This window comes from Rhinoraja longicauda, chromosome 2 (genome assembly GCF_053455715.1).
Source record: "Rhinoraja longicauda isolate Sanriku21f chromosome 2, sRhiLon1.1, whole genome shotgun sequence".
In the NCBI taxonomy this organism is placed as follows: Eukaryota; Metazoa; Chordata; class Chondrichthyes; order Rajiformes; family Arhynchobatidae; genus Rhinoraja; species Rhinoraja longicauda.
The window spans coordinates 5383898-5404742 of NC_135954.1; the positions used below are offsets into that span (position 1 = coordinate 5383898).

The following is a 20845-nucleotide window of genomic DNA, read 5'->3' on the forward strand; positions in this document are numbered from 1 at the left end:
AGGAAGTTCGGCACGTCCCCAACAACTCTCACAACTTCTACAAATGCGCCATAGAAAGCATTTTAGACAATAGGTGCAGGAGGAGGCCATTGAGCCCTTCGAGCCAGCACCGCCATTCAATGTGATCATGGCTGATCATTCTCAATCAGTACCCCGTTCCTGCCTTCTCCCCATACCCCCTGACTCCGCTATCCTTAAGAGCTCTATCTAGCTCTCTTGAATGCATTCAGAGACTTGGCCTCCACTGCCTTCTGAGGCAGTGAATTCCACAGATTTACAACTCTGACTGAAAATGTTTTTCCTCATCTCCGTTCTAAATGGCCTACCCCATATTCTTAAACTGTGGTTCCCTGGTTCTGGACTTCCCCAACATTGGGAACATGTTTCCTGCCTCTAACGTGTTCAACCCCTTAATAATCTTATATGTTTCGATAAGATCCCCTCTCATTCTTCTAAAGATTTTATTGGGATGCTTCGCAGCATGTTTAGTTTTGTTTAGAGATACTGCAGAGAAACAGGCTCATTCAGTCCACCGGGTCCGCGCTGACCAGCGATCCCCGCACATTAACACTACCCTACACCCACTAGGGACAATTTTTACATTTACCAAGCCAATTAACCCACAAACCTGTATGTCTTTGGAATGGTTTGGGAACAGCTCCATCCAAGACTGCAAGAAATTGCAGCGAATTGGGGAAGCAGCCCTGACCATTACACAAACTAAAATCCCTTCTATTGACTCCATCAACACCTCACGCTGCCTCGGCAAGGCCAGCAGCACAATCAAGGACGAGTCGCACCCTGGCCACTCCCTCTTCTCCCCTCCCCCATCAGGCAAAAGGTAAAGAAATGTGAAAATGCACACCTCCAGATTCAGGGACAGTTTCTTCCCAGCTGTTATCAGGCAACTGAACCATCCTACCACAACCAGAGAGCAGTGCTGAACTACTATTTACTTAATTGGATACCCTCGGACTATCTTAAATCGGACTTTACTGGGTTTCTCTTACACTAAATGTTATTCACATTATTCCCTTTTGTCTTGTATCTGTATACTCTGGTTGGTTCGATTTCAATCATGTAGTCTTTCCGGTGACTGGTTAGGACGCAACAAAAGCCTTTGACAAGGGATTAGTGTGCAAAATTAGAGCACATGGTATTGGGGTTAGGGTATTGACATGGATAGAGAACTGGTTGTTGGACAGGAAGCAAAGAGTAGGAATTAACAGGTCCTTTTCAGAATGGCAGGCAGTGACTAGTGGGGTGCTGCACGGCTCGGTGCTGGGACCCCAGTTCTTTACAATATATATTTACAATTTAGACGAGGGAATTAAATGTAATATCTCCACATTTGCAGATGACACAAAGCTGGGTGGCAGTGTGATCTGAGATGAGGATGCTATGAGGCTGCAGGGTGACTTGGATAGGTTGGGTGGAGTGGGCAGATGCATGGCAGATTCTTGCAAATGCTTGGCAGATGCATGTCTACATTTCTGTTGAATAGTTCATTAATTTATTGCATCGAATGGAAGTCGCATTCCCAATCTCGTTGTACCCCTGTACAATGACAATAAAGATATATTGTATTGTATGGTATTGTAGATGCAGTATAATGTGGATAAATGTGAGGTAATCCATTTTGGTGGCAAGAACAGGAAGGCAGATTATCTGAATGGTAGACACAAAAAGCTGCAACGACCCGAAACGTCACCCATTCCATCTCTCCAGAGATGCTGCCTGTCCCGCTGAGTTACTCCAGCAATTCGACTCTATGGAGCCCACACTGGTCCATTGTTGGGAGAGGGAGAGGGAGACATAGCACGGAAACAAGCCCTTCGACCCACATTGTCCAGGCCAACCAGCACGCCAGCACTACCCGACATATTGGGAACAAATTTACAATTTTACCAAGCCAATTAACCTACAAACCTGCCACCTCTTTGGAGTGTGGGAGGAAACCAGAGTAGACACACACGGTCGCAGGGGAGAACGCACAAACTCTGTACAGACAGCACCCATAGTCGGAATCAAACCTGGGTGTCTGGCGCTGTACGGCAGCAACTCTACCGCTGCGCTGCCACATTTTAGAATCTTTTCCATGTTTTCTCTCTTACTTGTTACACTTTGCTCTGCTCTCCAAGCACCAGTCCAAGGATGAGAGGAGATCTTATCGAAACGTATAAGATTATTAAGGTGTTGGACACGTTAGAGGCAGGAAACATGTTCCCAATGTTGGGGGGAGTTCAGAACGAGGGGCCACAGTTTAAGAATAAGGGGTAGGCCATTTAGAACTGAGATGAGGAAAAACTTTTTCAGTCAGAGAGTTGTGAATCTGTGGAATTCTCTGCCTCAGAAGGCAGTGGAGGCCAATTCTCTGAATGCATTCGAGAGAGAGCTAGATAGAGCTCTTAAGGATGGCGGAGTCAGGGGGTATGGGGAGAAGGCAGGAATGGGGTACTGATTGAGAATGATCAGCCATGATCACATTGAATGGTGGTGCTGGCTCGAAGGGCCGAATGGCCTCCTCCTGCACCTATTGTCTATTGCCTATTGTCAGTCGTACTGCCCCCAAATACCACCAGCTGCTCTCACGCACACACGTCCCTTCAGAGATTTCAATCTACTGCCAATCCGCACAGGAAGTATCGAATCAGTGTAGTTCATACCTGTGGCAATGCGTTCCACAAATTTACCACCCTCTGGCTAAAGAAATTCCACCTCACCCCCATTTTAAAGGCACGTCCTTTTATTCTGAGGCTGCTCTCTCTGATCCTAGACTCTCCGACCACTAGAAACAGCCTCATCACCAGATTGCCTTTCATTATCGGTGGGTTTCAATAAGATCTCCCCTCATCCTTCAGAATTCCAGTGAGTACAGGCCCAGAGCCACCTCATATGTTATGTTGTACGTCATTGTAACTGAGCTCCTCGTATGTTAACCCAATCATCCGTATCTATTGGGAAATAACAAAGAGTCTAATTTCTTGACAGAATAACAGAAACTCTTACAGTTTGACAATAGACAATAGGTGCAGGAGTAGGCCATTCAGCCCTTCAAGCCAGCACCACCATTCAATGTGATCATGGCTGATCATTCTCAATCAGTACCCCGTTCCTGCCTTCTCCCCATACCCCCTGACTCTGCTATCCTTAATAGCTCTATGTGGTTCTCTCTTGAATGCATTCAGAGACGGCCTCCACTGCTTTCTGAGGCAGTGAATTCCACAGATTTACAACTCTCTGACTGAAAAAGGTTTTCCTCATCTCCGTTCTAAATGGCCTACCCCTTATTCTTAAACTGTGGCCCCTGGTTCTGGACTCCCCCAACATTGGGAACATGTTTCCTGCCTCTAACGTGTCCAACCCCTTAATAATCTTATACATTTCGATAAGATCCCCTCTCATCCTTCTAAATTCCAGTGTATACAAGCCTAGCGCTCCAGGCTTTCAACATACGACAGTCCCGCCATTCTGGGAATTAACCTAGTAAACCTCCGCTGCACGCCCTCAATAGCAAGAATATCCTTCCTCAAATTTGGAGACCAAAACTGCACACAGTACTCCAGATAGGGCCCTGTACAACTGTTTGACCTTTAGCTCAGTGATAGACACTTTACAAATCTGGATAGTTTGGAGTCATCGATCAATGTGCCTTGTAAAGGAAATTACAAAACAAATGTATAAATTGTTTCAATTGTAAAAGAGATTTCAAAGAACAGGGCGGTCATGATGGCGCAGCGGTAGAGTTGCTGCCTTACAGCGAATGCAGCGCCGGAGACCCGGGTTCGATCCCGACCTTGGGTGCTGTCTGTACGGAGTTTGTTCGTTCTCCCCGTGACCTGCGTGGGTTTTCTCCGAGATTTTCGCTTTCCTCCCACACTCCAAAGACGTACAGGTTTGTAGGTTAATTGGCTTGGTAAATGTAAAAATTGTCCCTAGCGGGTATAGGATAGTGTTAATGTGTCACTGGTCGGCGCGAACCCGGTGGGCCGAAAGCGCCTTTTTCCGCGCTGCATCTCTAAACTACTCATGATTGGGTCATATGCAGGCATATGAGATTCGTGTTTTTAAATAGAATTCACTAGTACATGGTCGGTTGAGTTTGAGAGACAGAAACTGCAGTCTGAATCAATAATAAATTGCCTTTAAACACAAGCTTCAGAAGTACAGTCCAGTAAACCCACACTGTAACAGATCTCTTTGTAACGGATTTCACTTAGAACACGCCAAATGTGTTGTGGACCCAGTTTGTTGTTTCACGGAATAACCACCAGGTGGATGGAGCGATTCTCGGTCGAGTTCCACCACACACGAGGCGAGTGCAGGTTAGAACCAGCGACCCACAGCAGCCAATCAAACTACAAACCTGAACGACTATATTATTGTAATATATTCATCTTCATCTTTTTTTCATTGAAGTGACTATATTTTATATTGATTGTTGTTTGCTGTGCCTTTTTAATTTTAACTTAATTTAATGCACTTTATTCCTCGGGATTGTGGGAAACGGTATTTCGATTTTCTGTCTGTGTAAACTAACTGGAAATTGACAATAAAGTTGACTTTGACTTTGACTTTGACTCTGCAAGGTGGGAGGAATCCAGAGGAAACCCACCCTGCCATGGGGAGCACCTGAGTTCAAGACCAAACTCGGGGTTCTGGCGCTGTACGGTAGACACTCTAGTGCAGCGCCACACGGTATTGTACGTTTTGTGTCCTTTCCTGATTATCACATAGGAGTAGAATTAGGCCATTCAGCCCATCAAGTCTACTCCACCATTCAATCATGACTGCTCTCTCTCCCTGCTAACCCCATTCTCCTGCCTTCTCCCCATAACCCCCGACACCCGTACTAATCAAGAATCTATCTATCTCTGCCCTAAAAATATCCAATGACTTGGCCTCCACAGCCTTCTGTGGCAAAGAATTCCACAGATTCACCACCCTCTGACTAAAGAAATTCCTCTTCATCTCCTTCCTAAAAGAACGTCCTTTAATTCTGAGGCTGTGACCTCTGGTCCTAGACTCTCCCACTAGTGGAAACATCCTCTCCACATCCCCTGACATCAGTCTGAAGAAGGGTCTCGACCCGAAACATCACCCATTCCTTCTCTCCCAAGATGCTGCCTGACCCGCTGAGTTACTCCAGCATTTTGTGTCTACCTTCGATTTAAACCAGCATTTGCAGTTTTCTTTCCTACTCTCCACATCCACTCTATCCAAGCTTTACACTATTCTGTATGTTTCAATGAGGCCCCCCCCCTCATTCTTATAAACTCAAGTGAGTACAGGCCCAGTGCTGACAAACACTCATCACAGGTTAACCCACTCATTCTTGTAAACCTCCTCTGGACCCTCTCCAGGGACAGCACGTCCTTCCTCAGATATGGGGCCCAAAATTGCTTCCTACATTCCAAATGAAGCCTGACCAGCGCCTTATAGAGACTCAGCATTACATCCCTGTGTCATGTACGTTAGTTTATTGGCTGTTTTTCCATTAATACTATACATATTAACACGCTTATTCGGTTATAGTGGACTGTCGTTTAAAAATGGACACCATCTCCTCCTGTGTGGTCCTTTATAGCAAGGGTTTACTGTATTTACAACCATGGAAACAAGCTGAAGCAAAGCTTATTTGCTGAAATCATCATTTTTGGGTGAATTAACAGGGTGGAATTTTTATCACACCCTTATGACTATGTATTCAAAAACAAAGACCAGCTGTCATCAAATGTGTAAGAAGGAACTGCAGATGCTGGTTTACATTGACAGAGTGAGGCCCAGTGCAAATTGGAGGAACAGCACCTCATATTTCGCTTGGGTAGCTTACACCCCGCAGTATAAATGTTAACTTCTCTCGATAACTTCAAGTAACCCTATCTTTCCCTTTGTAAGATTTGAGAAGTTTTCCCTCATTCTGAAGTCAACACAAAACCAAAGAGCTGCAGTTTGGACATTTTAAACGGGAGACTGGGGCTGATAGCGGAGAAAGGCTGCAGTCAGTTTACCAAAGGATGTCACAATCTGTGGGTCCTAAAATGGCTGCAGGACCTCGTGACCAGCCACAAAAAAAAAGGTAAAAACCTTACATCCCAGTCTCTAGGTTTTCTGCAAAGCCATGGCCAGAACAAAGGATGGGTATTGGCCATGCAGAAACCTACGAAACCAGGTCGGAGTCCAGACACTGGGGCGCTGACATCAGCATACTCACAATGCCCCAAGCCGACCTAAACAGTTCATCTCAGTGAGGGGGCACAATAGCCCATAGAAAACTACCTGGTAGGTGATGGGAAACCAGTTAACACCCATCACCTCACAATGAAATCCCAATTTACACCTTCTGGCCATCCCCGGTATCCCCGAACATAAGCGCAGATCAGAAGAAAACCTCATACATATCTTTTTGAACAAAGAGATTCCAAGATCTGGCGTGAGATAGGACGGGTCAGAAACAGTATAACTGGCCACTACTTTTGGGTTTTAAACAAAAGAAGAAATACTGGAAGAAGAAGCTGAAGCTAGAAGAAAACCTGCAAGAAACGCAAGCAGGCAAGAAGACGGACAGGAGGCAAGAAGCGCAGAGAAAACCGGGTTCGAAGTCAACTGAAGTGAAGAAGAAATACTGGAAGAAGAAGCTGAAGCTAGAAGAAAACCTGCAAGAAACGCAAGCAGGCAAGAAAACGAATGCAGGAGGAAGAAAAGACAGGCAAGAAAAACGGATGCAAGAGAGAGGAACAGGCACGCAACTCGAGGAGAAATACTGCCAAACGAACAGCCAGTAACCCCAGTAATAGCCCCATGGTGAGCATGCATTCCAAATCCTACATATCCTGGACATAGTTTAGTGTAGAGGGGAGGGTGGTTGTGAATAAACGTTGGGTGTGTACTAAAATATGTGTTGGTCAAGGTTGCGATGCGTCGTGCGTTCCCCATCTTACAGTCGTGTGTGTGTCTTGCAGAACTGTGTTTAAGAATTCATAAGTAAAAGGTATTCGTGTATGTGTCTTATAGAACTGTGTGTGTTTTATGATTCATAGTTATAAGTATTCGTGTGATTCGGTATGTGTTTCATAGACATGTATTATAGAACTGTATAAGTATTCATGGACAATAGTCCCAAGTGCTGAATAAAAGCCTTTTTCATTTAAACCCTGGTTTTAAAATCTGGTCTGGTTGAATTTTTTCTGCACTATAAGAGCTCCTGCATCTAAGCCCAGTGTCTAGAACCGTAAGGGGTGAGTGGGTCGAACCACTCACGGGGAACCAGTGTGCACGGCCTGGTCAAGGGATCAGAGCAAGGCACGGGGACCTTAGGTCGGGCGAAAGCTCGGCGCAGAAACCCCTTACAGATAATGGCGACCACGAAGGGACACTGGCAGCAGGATGATAGTGTACCAGAAAAAGATTTTAAAACTAGGGACATAATGGACGAGCGCATTACGGACTATGTGTTTAGTAAGGTGAATATCACCAAACAATGGATGTGTGCGTTACTAGATGACAAGCGCCCACTGGATGCAGCAATCCGGTGGACGGCCAGTAAAGCCCACAAGAAATCTGTAGAGAAGGCGGTCTGGCTGACCTGCTATAAAAAGCAGGTCCAGCTTTTGGACCGCGTGGTTGTGGCACAGGCAGCCCAGATCAGGGACCTTCAGGAGGAGGTAGAGGAGAAGGCTGCGGGTGGGAACCAGTTGATTGAGGCTCTGGACTCTTTAAACAAAGAGCGCCGGGTCGTGACCAACCGCCATGAAGCCAGGGTAGAGCTGATGGAGTGTCAGATCACTGAGGCTATGCGCAGTAACGGCAAGCTCAGGGAGCAGTGCGCTTCCCTGAGCCACCAGCTGGAGACCCAGGAAGAGAAACTTAAGGGAGTTAGGGCAGCCTATAAAATGGTTTTGGAGGACAGGTCGGAAGGGGCCGACCACGGGGCCTGCCTGCAGGAGATAGAGGGTCTGCGGGGTGCTTTAAATAAAGCAAGCGGGCTGGTCTGTTTGATGAACCCCCCCGCGGGCCAGTCACTAGCGGGTGTGAAGGTCCCGGTTCCGATCCCTAGAAAGACCATGGTGGCTTCAGCCCCCAGACTCCACAATTCCCCTAGCTACGAGGCATCCTGGGAAAGGGGTAGTGTAGGGGAGAGAGAGAGAGAGGAGCTCCCGGTAGAATACTCGGCACCGGCACCCATGTGCCCGGTCCTGGAAACCAGACGGGGACCCCCCATGGAGAATGGGGACACAGGACCCTTTCAGAGCGAGATCGTGGTGCCCCACAACTCCCAGCATTTAAGAGCTATGATCGGGCATGTAATTAAATTGTCCGGATCAGGGGACCCCTCAATACATTTCAGGGAGATCGAGCAAACCGCCGCAATCAACGGTTGCGACGAGGGAGAACGGGCAAAATTGTTGCTGTTCTCCCTGGACAGCTCGATCCTCCAATGCCTCTCAGATGAGAGTAAAAGAGGGACCAGGACCTACGATCTCCTGCGGGACGAGGTCCTGGAAGTCTTGGGGGTGGGGGATGAGGGTCCTTTTGCCCGATTAGGGAAGACCCTCCAGATGGAGGGAGAACCCCCAAGAGTTTTTGCGGCGCGACTATGGACAGTATATCAGAGCAGTTGCCCGCACGTCCCCGCGCGGGATGACCTGGCCGGGAATGGGAGAGCCCAGTGGCTCCGATGCTTGGTGTCAAACAGCCTGGCAGCCGTCAGGGAACAGGCGAAAGCCTGGTTTGATCCCACAAATAGCACGGAGGAGGCAGTTTTAGACCATCTCACGGTAGGGTATAGAAACACCCGGAGTACGTCTACCCGACTCGTAACAGGGAAGGTGCACGTAGCGGAGGCTACTGCACCGGCCCAAAAGGAGTGGCGACAGGAGGGTAACCCTACCGCACAGTCCAAGTGTTTCAGGTGCGGTAAGGTGGGGCACTGGCGGAAGGATTGCAGGGCCCACACCAAGGAAGATAGGGTTGGCACCACCCAGCGCGCCGAGGTCCCAGTTAAGCCCGAGATCATCGAAACGATGATCGAGGTGATGCAGTCCCTCATGGCCGCCCAGGGGAAGGTGGCAGTCGCTACCGGCTCCCCGGGTGCGAGGGGGGCACTGGACATTCCCCAATGACATCAGCCCGTGCAGCCTGCCTATCTGTGTCCTCTCCGCTACGATGCGTGGAAGAGACCGCTTGTGGAGATGGTAGTGGAGAGGCAAAGGGGCAGTTATCTGTTGGACACGGGGGCTTCATGCACCGTGGTCCACACAGAGCAACCCTTTGACTCTCCCCTGTCCACGGGGGTCCCTTTCGCACTGGCGGGGTTCACAGGGAAGGAACAGGCTGGCGCGCGTTCACAGCCAAGGATGAGGCAGGTCACGCAGACAGGCAAGGTTGCCTGCGTGAGGGGGGAGGACATTCTCCAGGAATGGAGGGTCTCCCGTTTTGGGTGGGATTCAGGTGAGGAAGAGCCTGATCAGCTCGACCAGGGGCTGGATCCCATTACGGAGGAAGAGGAGTCGGAGGGGGACGACAGTAACGTCCCCGACTCAAGCACCAGGAAGTCGGGGGTAGCGAGCGAAGGCTCACCACCTGTAGATACAGGTAGAGTGAGGCCGGATGCCGCGGGTATACCCAGCACCAAGGGGGCAGAGCTGGATGAGGCGGGGCCAGGGTCTGCAGCTGCGGGGGGTACCCGAGCTGCGGCACGGCAGGAACCGGTCCTCAGCCAGGCTGTCCAGGGGGTAGTGTCTAAGGTGATCCTCCGTAGGTCCAGCAGGAAACCCCAACTTAGGAAGTTTTGGCCAGAGGTCAATCACGCCCCGAGGTACGGGAGCCAAGTAGGGAGGAGGGAGCTTACGTTTCAGCGGAGGTTTAGCCCCCGACAGGCAGCGACAGGCTGCGGAGGATCAAAGGTGGGAGACAGCGTGGTACAGCCGCAGGAGACGACCCGCTGCAGCCCTGACAGGGATTAGCTGAGCCGCCCTGGGAAGGCGGCACTGTATTATATTTTAGATAATATAAATAAGGATAGGTATTTTAGATAAGGATAAGCTATTTAAGATATTTTAGGTAATATAGATAAGGATAGGTATTTTAGATAAGGATAAGCTATTTTAGATAAGTTTTGTGGGGATAGTTAGCGTTTAAATAAAGATGATGCGTCCAGGATGTGTGGGTGTGGGGTGCAGGCTGGGGGTCAAGAGTCCTGCCCGCAGAGGCGTTTAACAAAGCCAAGCGCTCCCCAAGAGGCTGGCTATACCATTCTCCTTTATCTGTTTTCTGGAGTGGAAGGAGGCACTCGTGTGGTGGATCTTTGCCACGGCGATCGGATGTGGGTGGACCTATCGGGGCCACACCAAGGACATCATCGTCTACGGCTGCTCCGGGGACACGGCTCCCATCACGACCGATGGGACTGGAAGGAGAGAAGCGGAGGAGACCGCAGTTTACTTCCATGATGGCCGGGGTGGCTGGGATCGAACTCTTCAGAGTATTCCAGCGCCCCAGGTTTTGCTTATCGGGACGCTTCATTATTGTGCCCGAGGATCAAGATCATCGCCCAAAAGATCAGCGCCACCGTTGGCAAAAGGATCTGCCTGGTATGCACGGGGAAGGTCCCCGCGAGCAGGCGGTGGTGGCTGAGGAAAACGAGCAGGACAATGGCCAACTCCACTGTTGAGTGGGAGAGACTCAACAACAACACTCACAGAACTATTTCTGGGACTACAGAACAGTTGAGTGTGTGTTGGGACAAATGGTGGGAACCGGATGAGGGGATTTATATGTGTATGTGGGGTTCAAGGTATCGTTGCCCCACGGGCAACAGCATATTTTTTTCAGAGACAGTGGCAGGATGACGGTAAGGGGATGAGGTGGGATGATAGCTCGCGGGCTTGTGGGGTCCCCCTTTCCCCGATCCCGGTAAACGCCACTGAACTCATCACCAGACCACGCATGACACCTCCCACAGTTCCACTGGCAGTAGCACAGGAGGGTGAGTGCCCAAAAACCACTAAGGGGCCCGGGAATGGCCTGGTACTGATACTGACTGACCAGGTATTGTACCAGGGGGTGCGCTATGCGGTAGCCTCGGTGATTTTAAACCTCACCGAGGTGCGGTTGCCGGAGTGGTGCCCCAGGGAAACTGAAAGACTTACCGGGTATATCAAGGAGAATGGAGAGACCGTTACGTGCGGGTGGGCGAGCAGGACCCAGCCGCAAGCTGCTAGGAGGACGTGCCCCCCCTCCACACCGAGTAGACTGTGTTTTATATTGTCCCCTTTAAAATTTGTATAAACTGTGTTTTTTGTATTGTTTTCTTCAAATTTGTATCAAGAGTGATTGTGAAGAAATGTACAAAATGTATCGTTTTGCTGTTGTGTTGTTTTCATGTCCTACATTGCAGCTGACACCAGTAGGAGGATGGCGGAGGCATCGGCCTGGGACAAGGTGTAGGTGTATATGTCTGACATGAAAATGTACATACTTGTAATATAGTTTTGCCCGGGACACGGGCAGTAAAGGTCAGCCTAAGAGATGGGGACTGTACGTTCGCAATGAAACACTAGTTTAGTTAAAACCTCAGGGGTCTGGATATGGAGAATCGGGAAAACATTGCTCAACCACATTATTTAATTGATTCGATAAGCTGGGGTTATGCAAATCAACAGGAGGGACTGTAAGATTTGAGAAGTTTTCCCTCATTCTGAAATCAACACAAAACCAAAGAGCTGCAGTTTGGACATTTTAAACGGGAGACTGGGGCTGATAGCGGAGAAAGGCTGCAGTCAGTTTACCAAAGGATGTCACAATCTGTGGGTCCTAAAATGGCTGCAGGACCTCGTGACCAGCCACAAAAAAAAAGGTAAAAACCTTACATCCCAGTCTCTAGGTTTTCTGCAAAGCCATGGCCAGAACAAAGGATGGGTATTGGCCATGCAGAAACCTACGAAACCAGGTCGGAGTCCAGACACTGGGGCGCTGACATCAGCATACTCACAATGCCCCAAGCCGACCTAAACAGTTCATCTCAGTGAGGGGGCACAATAGCCCATAGAAAACTACCTGGTAGGTGATGGGAAACCAGTTAACACCCATCACCTCACAATGAAATCCCAATTTACACCTTCTGGCCATCCCCGGTATCCCCGAACATAAGCGCAGATCAGAAGAAAACCTCATACATATCTTTTTGAACAAAGAGATTCCAAGATCTGGCGTGAGATAGGACGGGTCAGAAACAGTATAACTGGCCACTACTTTTGGGTTTTAAACAAAAGAAGAAATACTGGAAGAAGAAGCTGAAGCTAGAAGAAAACATGCAAGAAACGCAAGCAGGCAAGAAGACGGACAGGAGGCAAGAAGCGCAGAGAAAACCGGGTTCGAAGTCAACTGAAGTGAAGAAGAAATACTGGAAGAAGAAGCTGAAGCTAGAAGAAAACCTGCAAGAAACGCAAGCAGGCAAGAAAACGAATGCAGGAGGAAGAAAAGACAGGCAAGAAAAACGGATGCAAGAGAGAGGAACAGGCACGCAACTCGAGGAGAAATACTGCCAAACGAACAGCCAGTAACCCCAGTAATAGCCCCATGGTGAGCATGCATTCCAAATCCTACATATCCTGGACATAGTTTAGTGTAGAGGGGAGGGTGGTTGTGAATAAACGTTGGGTGTGTACTAAAATATGTGTTGGTCAAGGTTGCGATGCGTCGTGCGTTCCCCATCTTACAGTCGTGTGTGTGTCTTGCAGAACTGTGTTTAAGAATTCATAAGTAAAAGGTATTCGTGTATGTGTCTTATAGAACTGTGTGTGTTTTATGATTCATAGTTATAAGTATTCGTGTGATTCGGTATGTGTTTCATAGACATGTATTATAGAACTGTATAAGTATTCATGGACAATAGTCCCAAGTGCTGAATAAAAGCCTTTTTCATTTAAACCCTGGTTTTAAAATCTGGTCTGGTTGAATTTTTTCTGCACTATAAGAGCTCCTGCATCTAAGCCCAGTGTCTAGAACCGTAAGGGGTGAGTGGGTCGAACCACTCACGGGGAACCAGTGTGCACGGCCTGGTCAAGGGATCAGAGCAAGGCACGGGGACCTTAGGTCGGGCGAAAGCTCGGCGCAGAAACCCCTTACACCTTCTGGTAAAGCGATTTAAAATGTGACGGCAAAATAAACAACACTTCAGCAATAAAGATAACAATATTTACCACATTCTTCCAAATGTTGCACAACTGCATGTGTATCGAAAAGGAAGAATTTTTGACTTTCCAACGAAGCTACTTGTTTTGGATTATATTGCAAATATGCCACCGACATGCTTAACCCTAAAACAAGATTGAAACGAATATTAAACAGGGAAATAAACATCTCTTACAGCATGTTTCAGGTCCATCCCATGACTTTTCGAAATGTTTTACAGCCAAAGTTGTTGTTTGGGAAGGAGCCCAAATGTACTGTAGTTAATGCAGGAAACAAGGCAGTAATTTGTGCACAGCAGCTTCCACAAGTGGCATTTTGATAATGATTAGCTCATTTATTTCACACACCATTCATTCATTTACAGGTGGCACAGTGACACAGCAGTCGAGTTGCTGCCTTACAGCACCAGAGACCCGGGTTTGATCCCGACCACGGGTGCTGTCTGTACGAAGTTTGTACGTTCTCCCCGTGACCTGCGTGGGTTTTCTCAGAGACCGTTGGTTTCCTCCCACACTCCAAAGACGAACATGCTTGTAGGTTCCCTTCCCACCTAAACCACCTCCCTTCCCCAGCAACCACTGAAGATGCAACACCTGCTGCTATACCTCCGCCCTCGACTCTTTCTAGGGACCCTGACAGTTCTTTTAGGTTAGGCAGAGGTTCACTTGCACCTCCTCCAACTTCATCTACTGTATCCGTTGATCAAGATGTGGACTCTTATACATCGGCGCGACCAAACGCAACTGGGCGACCGTTTCGCGGAACACCTTCGCTCAGCCCGCGTGAACCAACCTGATCTCCCGGTTGCCGGACACTTTAATTCTCCTTCCCATTCCCACACTGACCTTTCTGTCCTTGGTCTCCTCCATTGTCAGAGTGAGGCCATCACAAATTGGAGGAACAGCACCTCATATCTTGGGCAGCTTACAGCCCAGTGGTATGGATATTAATTTTTCTAACTTCAGATAGCCCCGGCATTCCCTCTCTCCCTATCCCTCCCCCACCCAAGTCGCACCAGCTTCTCGTTTCCACCCTACAAACAGCTAACAATGGCCTGTTTCCTTTATCATTGTTTTTTTCTTTGCATATCTTTCATTTTTTTATCTCTCCACATCAACATCTATATCTCTCGTTTCCCTTATCCCTAACCAGTCTGAAGAAAGGTCTCGACCCAAAATGTTGCCCATTCCTTCTCTCCAGTGATGCTGCCTGTCCCGCTGAGTTACTCCAGCGTCTTGTGTCTATCTTCGGTTTAAACCAGCATCTGCAGTTCCTTCCTACACAGGTTTGCAGGTTCATTGGCTTCGGTAAAATTGTAATTTATGCCTAGTATATCTTGTGTCTTGTAGTTATTTCACAAAATGCTGGAGTAACTCAGCGGGTCAGGCAGCATCTCAGGAGAGAAGGAATGGGTGACGTTTCGGGTCGAGACCCTTCTTCAGACTGATGTCAGGGGGCGGGTAGTCATGTCTTGTATGGTAGGTGTCTTGTAGTCATCACCTCCGAAGAGGACTACCCTGGATAGGAAAATAACTGCAGATGCTGGTACAAATCGAAGGAAGACACAAAATGCTGGAGTAACTCAGCGGGTCAGGCAGCTCCTAGGGAGCTAGGAGATAAACTTAAAAGTAGGACCTCAAAGGTAATAATCTCTGGATTACTACCAGTGCCACGAGTAGAAATAGGAGGATATTTCAGATGAATACGTGGCTTGAAAAATGGTGCAAGGAGGAGGGATTCAAATTTCCAGGGCATTGGAACCAGTTCTGGGAGAGGTGGGACCAGTACAAACAGGACGGTCTGCACCTGAGCTGGAATGGAGCCAATGTCCTTGGGGGAGTGTTTGCTAGTGCTGTCGTGGAGGATTTAAACTAATGTGGCAGGGGAATGGGAGCATGAGCAGAGAGACAGAGGGGTGCAAAATGAGGGTGGAAGCAATAGGTAGCAAGGTGAAAAGTAAAAGTGGCAGGCAGACAAATCCGGGGCAAAAATCAAAAAGGGCCACTTTTCAACATAATTGTATAAGGCGTAAGAGCGTTGTAAAAACAAGCCTGAAGGCTTTGTGTCTCAATGCAAGGAGCATTCGGAATAAGGTGGATGAGTTGAATGTGCAGATAGTTATTAATGAATATGATATTGTTGGGATTACGGAGACATGGCTCCAGGGTGACCAAGGCTGGGAGCTGAACATCCAGGGATATTCAATATTCAGAAGGGATAGACAGAAAGGAAAAGGAGGTGGGGTAGCGTTGCTGGTTAGAGAGGAGATTAACGTAATAGAAAGGAAGGACATTAGCTTGGAGGATGTGGAATCGATATGGGTAGAGCTGCGAAACACTAAGGGGCAGAAAACGTTAGTGGGAGTTGTATACAGGCCACCTAACAGTAGTAGTAGAGTTGGGGATGGCATCAAACAGGAAATTAGAAATGCGTGTAACAAAGGTAAAACAGTTATAATGGGTGACTTCAATCGACATATAGATTGGGTGAATCAAATTGGCAGAGGTGCTGAGGAAGAGGATTTCTTGGAATGTATACGGGATAGACAATAGACAATAGGTGCAGGAGTAGGCCATTCAGCCCTTCGAGCCAGCACCGCCATTCAATGCGATCATGGCTGATCAGTACCCCGTTCCTGCCTTCTCCCCATACCCCCTCACTCCGCTACCTTAAGAGCTCTATCCAGCTCTCTCTTGAAAGCATCCAATGAACTGGCCTCCACTGCCTTCTGAGGCAGAGAATTCCACACCTTCACCACTCTGACTGAAAAAGTTCTTCCTCATCTCCGTTCTAAATGGCCTACCCCTTATTCTTAAACTGTGGCCCCTTGTTCTGGACTCCCCCAACATTGGGAACATGTTTCCTGCCTCTAATGTGTCCAATCCCCTAATTATCTTATATGTTTCAATAAGATCCCCCCTCATCCTTCTAAATTCCAGTGTATACAAGCCCAATCGCTCTAGCCTTTCAACATACGACAGTCCCGCCATTCCGGGAATTAACCTAGTGAACCTACACTGCACGCCCTCCATTGCAAGAATATCCTTCCTCAAATTTGGAGACCAAAACTGCACACAGTACTCCAGGTGCGGTCTTACCAGGGCCCGGTACAACTGTAGAAGGACCTCTTTGCTCCTATACTCAACTCCTCTTGTTACGAAGGCCAACATTCCATTGGCTTTCTTCACTGTCTGCTGTACCTGCATGCTTCCTTTCATTGACTGATGCACTAGGACACCCAGATCTCGTTGAACTCCCCCTCCTCCTATCATATCATATATATACAGCCGGAAACAGGCCTTTTCGGCCCTCCAAGTCCGTGCCGCCCAGCGATCCCCGTACATTAACACTATCCTACACCCACTAGGGACAATTTTTACATTTACCCAGCCAATTAACCTACATACCTGTACGTTTTTGGAGTGTGGGAGGAAACCGAAGATCTCGGAGAAAACCCACGCAGGTCACGGGGAGAACGTACAAACTCCTTACAGTGCAGCACCCGTAGTCAGGATCGAACCTGAGTTTCCGGCGCTGCATTCGCTGTAAAGCAGCAACTCTACCGCTGCGCTACCGTGCCGCCCTAACTTGACACCATTCAGATAATAATCTGCCTTTCTATTCTTACTTCCAAAGTGAATAACCTCACACTTATCTACATTAAACTGCATCTGCCATGTATCCGCCCACTCACACAACCTGTCCAAGTCACCCTGCAGCCTTATTGCATCTTCCTCACAATTCACACTACCCCCCAGCTTAGTATCATCTGCAAATTTGCTAATGGTACTTTTATGTAGAGGAACCAACGAGAGAGCAGGCTATTCTAGACTGGGTATTGAGTAATGAGGAAGGGTTAGTTAGTAGTCTTGATGTGCGTGGCCCCTTGGGCAAGAGTGACCATAATAGGGTTGAGTTCTTCATTAGGATGGAGAGTGACTTAGTTAATTCAGAAACAATGGTTCTGAACTTAAGGAAAGGTAACTTCGAGGGCATGAGACGTGAATTGGCCAAGATAGACTGGCAATTGATTCTTAAAGGGTTGACGGTGGATATGCAATGGAAGGCATTTAAAGACCGCATGGGTGAACTACAACAATTGTTCATCCTAGTTTGGCAAAAGAATAAATCAGGGAAGGTAGTGCATCCGTGGCTAACAAGGGAGATTATGGATAGTATCAAAACAAAAGATGAAGCGTACAAATTAGTAAGAAAAAGCAGCCTACCAGAGGACTGGGAGAAATTCAGAGTCCAGCAGAGGAGGACAAATGGCTTAATTAGGAAAGGGAAAATAGATTATGAAAGAAAACTGGCAGGGAACATAAAAACTGACTGCAAAAGCTTTTATAGATATGTGAAGAGAAATGTAGGTCCCTTGCAGTCAGACAAATGTAGGTCCCTTGCAGTCAGAAACAGGTGAATTGATCATGGGGAACAAGGACATGGCAGACCAATTGAATAAATACTTTGGTTCTGTCTTCACTAAGGAAGACATAAATAATCTGCCGGAAATAGCAGGGGACCGGGTGTCAAATGAGATGGAGGAGCTGAGTGAAATCCAGGTTAGTCGGGAAGTGGTGTTAGGTAAATTGAATGGATTAAAGGCCGATAAATCCCCAGGGCCAGATAGGCTGCATCCCAGAGTGCTTAAGGAGGTAGCCCCAGAAATAGTGGATGCATTAGTGATAATTTTTCAAAACTCTTTGTATTCTGGAGTAGTTCCTGAGGATTGGAGGGTAGCTAATGTAACCCCACTTTTCAAAAAGGGAGGGAAAGAGAAAACGGGGAATTACAGACCAGTTAGTCTAACATCGGTAGTGGGGAAAATGCTAGAGTCAGTTATTAAAGATGGGATAGCAGCACATTTGGAAAGTGGTGAAATCATTGGACAAAGTCAGCATGGATTTATGAAAGGTAAATCATGTCTGACGAATCTTATAGAATTTTTCGAGGATGTAACTAGTAGAGTGGATAAGGGAGAACCAGTGGATGTGTTATATCTGGACTTCCAGAAGGCTTTCGACAATGTCCCACATAAGAGATTAGTATGCAAACATAAAGCACACGGTATTGTGGGTTTAGTATTGATGTGGATAGAGAACTGGCTGGCCGACAGGAAGCAAAGAGTAGGAATAAACGGGTCTTTTTCAGAATGACAGGCAGTGACTAGTGGGGTACCGCAAGGCTCAGTGCTGGGACCCCAGCTATTTACAATATACATTAATGATTTGGACGAGGGAATTGAATGCAACATCTCCAAGTTTGTGGATGACACGAAGCTGGGGGGCAGTGTTAGCTGTGAGGAGGATGCTAGGAGGCTGCAACGTGACTTGGATAGGTTAGGTGAGTGGGCAGAGGCATGGCAGGTGCAGTATAATGTGGATAAATGTGAGGTTATCCACTTTGGTGGCAAGAACAGGAAAGCAGACTATTACCTGAATGGTGGCCAATTAGGAGAAGGGGGGATGCAACGAGACCTGGGTGTCGTGGTACACCAGTCATTGAAAGTAGGCATGCAGGTGCAGCAGGCAGTGAAGAAAGCGAATGGTATGTTGGCATTCATAGCGAGGGGATTTGAGTATAGGAGCAGGGAGGTTCTGCTGCAGTTGTACAGGGCCTTGGTGAGACCACACCTGGAGTATTGCGTACAGTTTTGGTCTCCTAATCTGAGGAAAGACATTCTTGCCATAGAGGGAGTACAGAGAAGGTTCACCAGATTGATTCCTGGGATGGCAGGACTTTCATATGAAGAAAGACTGGATAGACTCGGTTTGTACTCGCTGGAATTTAGAAGATTGAGGGGGGATCTTATCGAAACGTATAAGATTATTAAGGGGTTGGACACATTAGAGGCAGGAAACATGTTCCCAATGTTGGGGGAGTCCAGAACCAGGGGTCACAGTTTAAGAATAAGGGGTAGGCCATTTAGAACTGAGATGAGGAAAAACTTTTTCAGTCAGAGAGTTGTGAATCTATGGAATTCTCTGCCTCAGAAGGCAGTGGAGGCCAAGTCTGAATATATTCAAGAGAGAGCTAGATAGAGCTCTTAAGGATAGCGGAGTCAGGTGGTATGGGGAGAAGGCAGGAACGGGGTACTAATTGAGAGTGATCAGCCATGATCACATTGAATGGCGGTGCTGGCTCGATGGGCCGAATGGCCTCCTCCTGCACTTATTGTCTATTGTCTAAATCGAAGGTATCACAAAATGCTGGAGTAAACTCAGCGGGTCAGGCAGCATCTCAGGAGAGAAGGAATGGGTGACGTTTCGGGTCGAGACCCTTCTTCAGACTGATCTGGAAGTTGATGAGAGTGGGTTTGGGCTAGCGGGGGCTTTGCTGTCAGACTGTGGGCCTGGGTGGAGGCGTTGAAGGTTGCGTACGTAGGTGGGCAATGCCAACAGAGGATCGTGTGAGGGTATTCCAGAGGGAGATTGACTGGATGTAGGGAGTAGATGATGTGTGTCGTTGAGTGTGTAGGATAGTGTTAGTGTGCGGGGAGCGCTGGTCGGCGCATTACAGAGGGGACCCTACTGCAACAGACAGAGCCCAGGGTCTCCGGGCCTGTCGTTGGGGGGGTGAGGGAGGGAGGGATGGAGGGCTCATCGCCATGCGGGCCGGGCCTGCACTCACCTCTCCGCGCCAGCCTGCGGCCCAGCGCCGCCTCCCACCGAGGCATCCGAGCCGGCCCCGGCTCCAGCGCCCGCTCTCCCCCCGAGCGCACGGCATGGCCTTCGCCTCCTCGCTGCCGAGCCGTGCAACTGTAGATCCCAGCGGGTGAGGCTGGTCGTCGAGCCCCGGGGAGCAACGGGGGCAACAGCGGTCTCCATCGCCGGGCGACGGCCGTCGTCATCATCACCGTGGCCCTCCACCCTGCGTCTGACGTCGTCACCACCGCGGCCCCGCACCCTGCGTCTGACGTCGTCACCGCCGTGGCCCCGCATGCTGCGTCTGACGTCGTCACTACCGCGGCCCCGCACTCTGCGTCTGACGTCTCACCACCGCTGCCCCGCACTCTGCGTCTGACGTTAACGCTACCGCGCTCCCTCCCCACCTTGCGTATGACGTCGCCACCACCGCTGCCCCGCACCCTGCGTCAGACGTCAACGTTACCGTGCTCCCTCCCCACCTTGCGTATGACGTCGTCATCACCGCTGCCCTTCACTTGCGTCTGACGTCTTCACCTCCGCGGCCCCGTACCCTGCGTCTGACGTCGTCACCACCGCGGCCCACGCACCCTTCGTCTGACGTCCGACGTCGAGGGAACTAAGTGTAAGAGGGAACTGCAAATGCTGGTTCAAACCGAAGGTAGACACAAAATGCTGGAGCAACTCAGCGGGTCAGGCAGCATCTCTGGAGAGAAGGAATGGGTGACGTTTCGGGTCAATACCAGCGCGAGATAGCACTGCCTTGAGGACATAAAATGTTGGATGGCACAGAACTTCCTCCAATTAAATGAGAGCAAGTCTGAGGTCATCCTATTCGGCCCCCCTGACTCCATCAAATCGATAACAGGCAGTCTTGGAAGTCTATCCTGCCTAGTCAAACCGCATGTCAAAAACCTCGGCGTGATATTTGACTCTGCATTAAAATTTGACAAGCAAGTCAACGCTGTGGTAAAAGCCAGCTTCTTCCAACTTCGAACCATAGCTAA

General features: G+C 48.6%; 1 protein-coding gene across 3 annotated transcripts in view; it reads right to left on the bottom strand.

Annotated features, from left to right (window-relative positions):
* Window positions 1-20059, bottom strand: part of LOC144608755 (mitochondrial calcium uniporter regulator 1-like) — a 43873-nt gene extending 23814 nt beyond the window's left edge. For 2 of the 3 annotated variants that reach the window (XM_078426838.1, XM_078426829.1), the window contains exons 1-2: window positions 19825-20059; window positions 13203-13319 (exon numbers count right to left, since the gene is read on the bottom strand). In XM_078426838.1, coding sequence (XP_078282964.1) covers window positions 13203-13319; window positions 19825-20047 — 340 coding nt within the window. In that variant the 5' untranslated portion in view covers window positions 20048-20059. The remainder of the gene's footprint in view (window positions 1-13202; window positions 13320-19824) is intronic. The other variant, XM_078426847.1, reaches the window with a different exon arrangement.
* Between the last annotated feature and the right edge of the window lie 786 nt (window positions 20060-20845).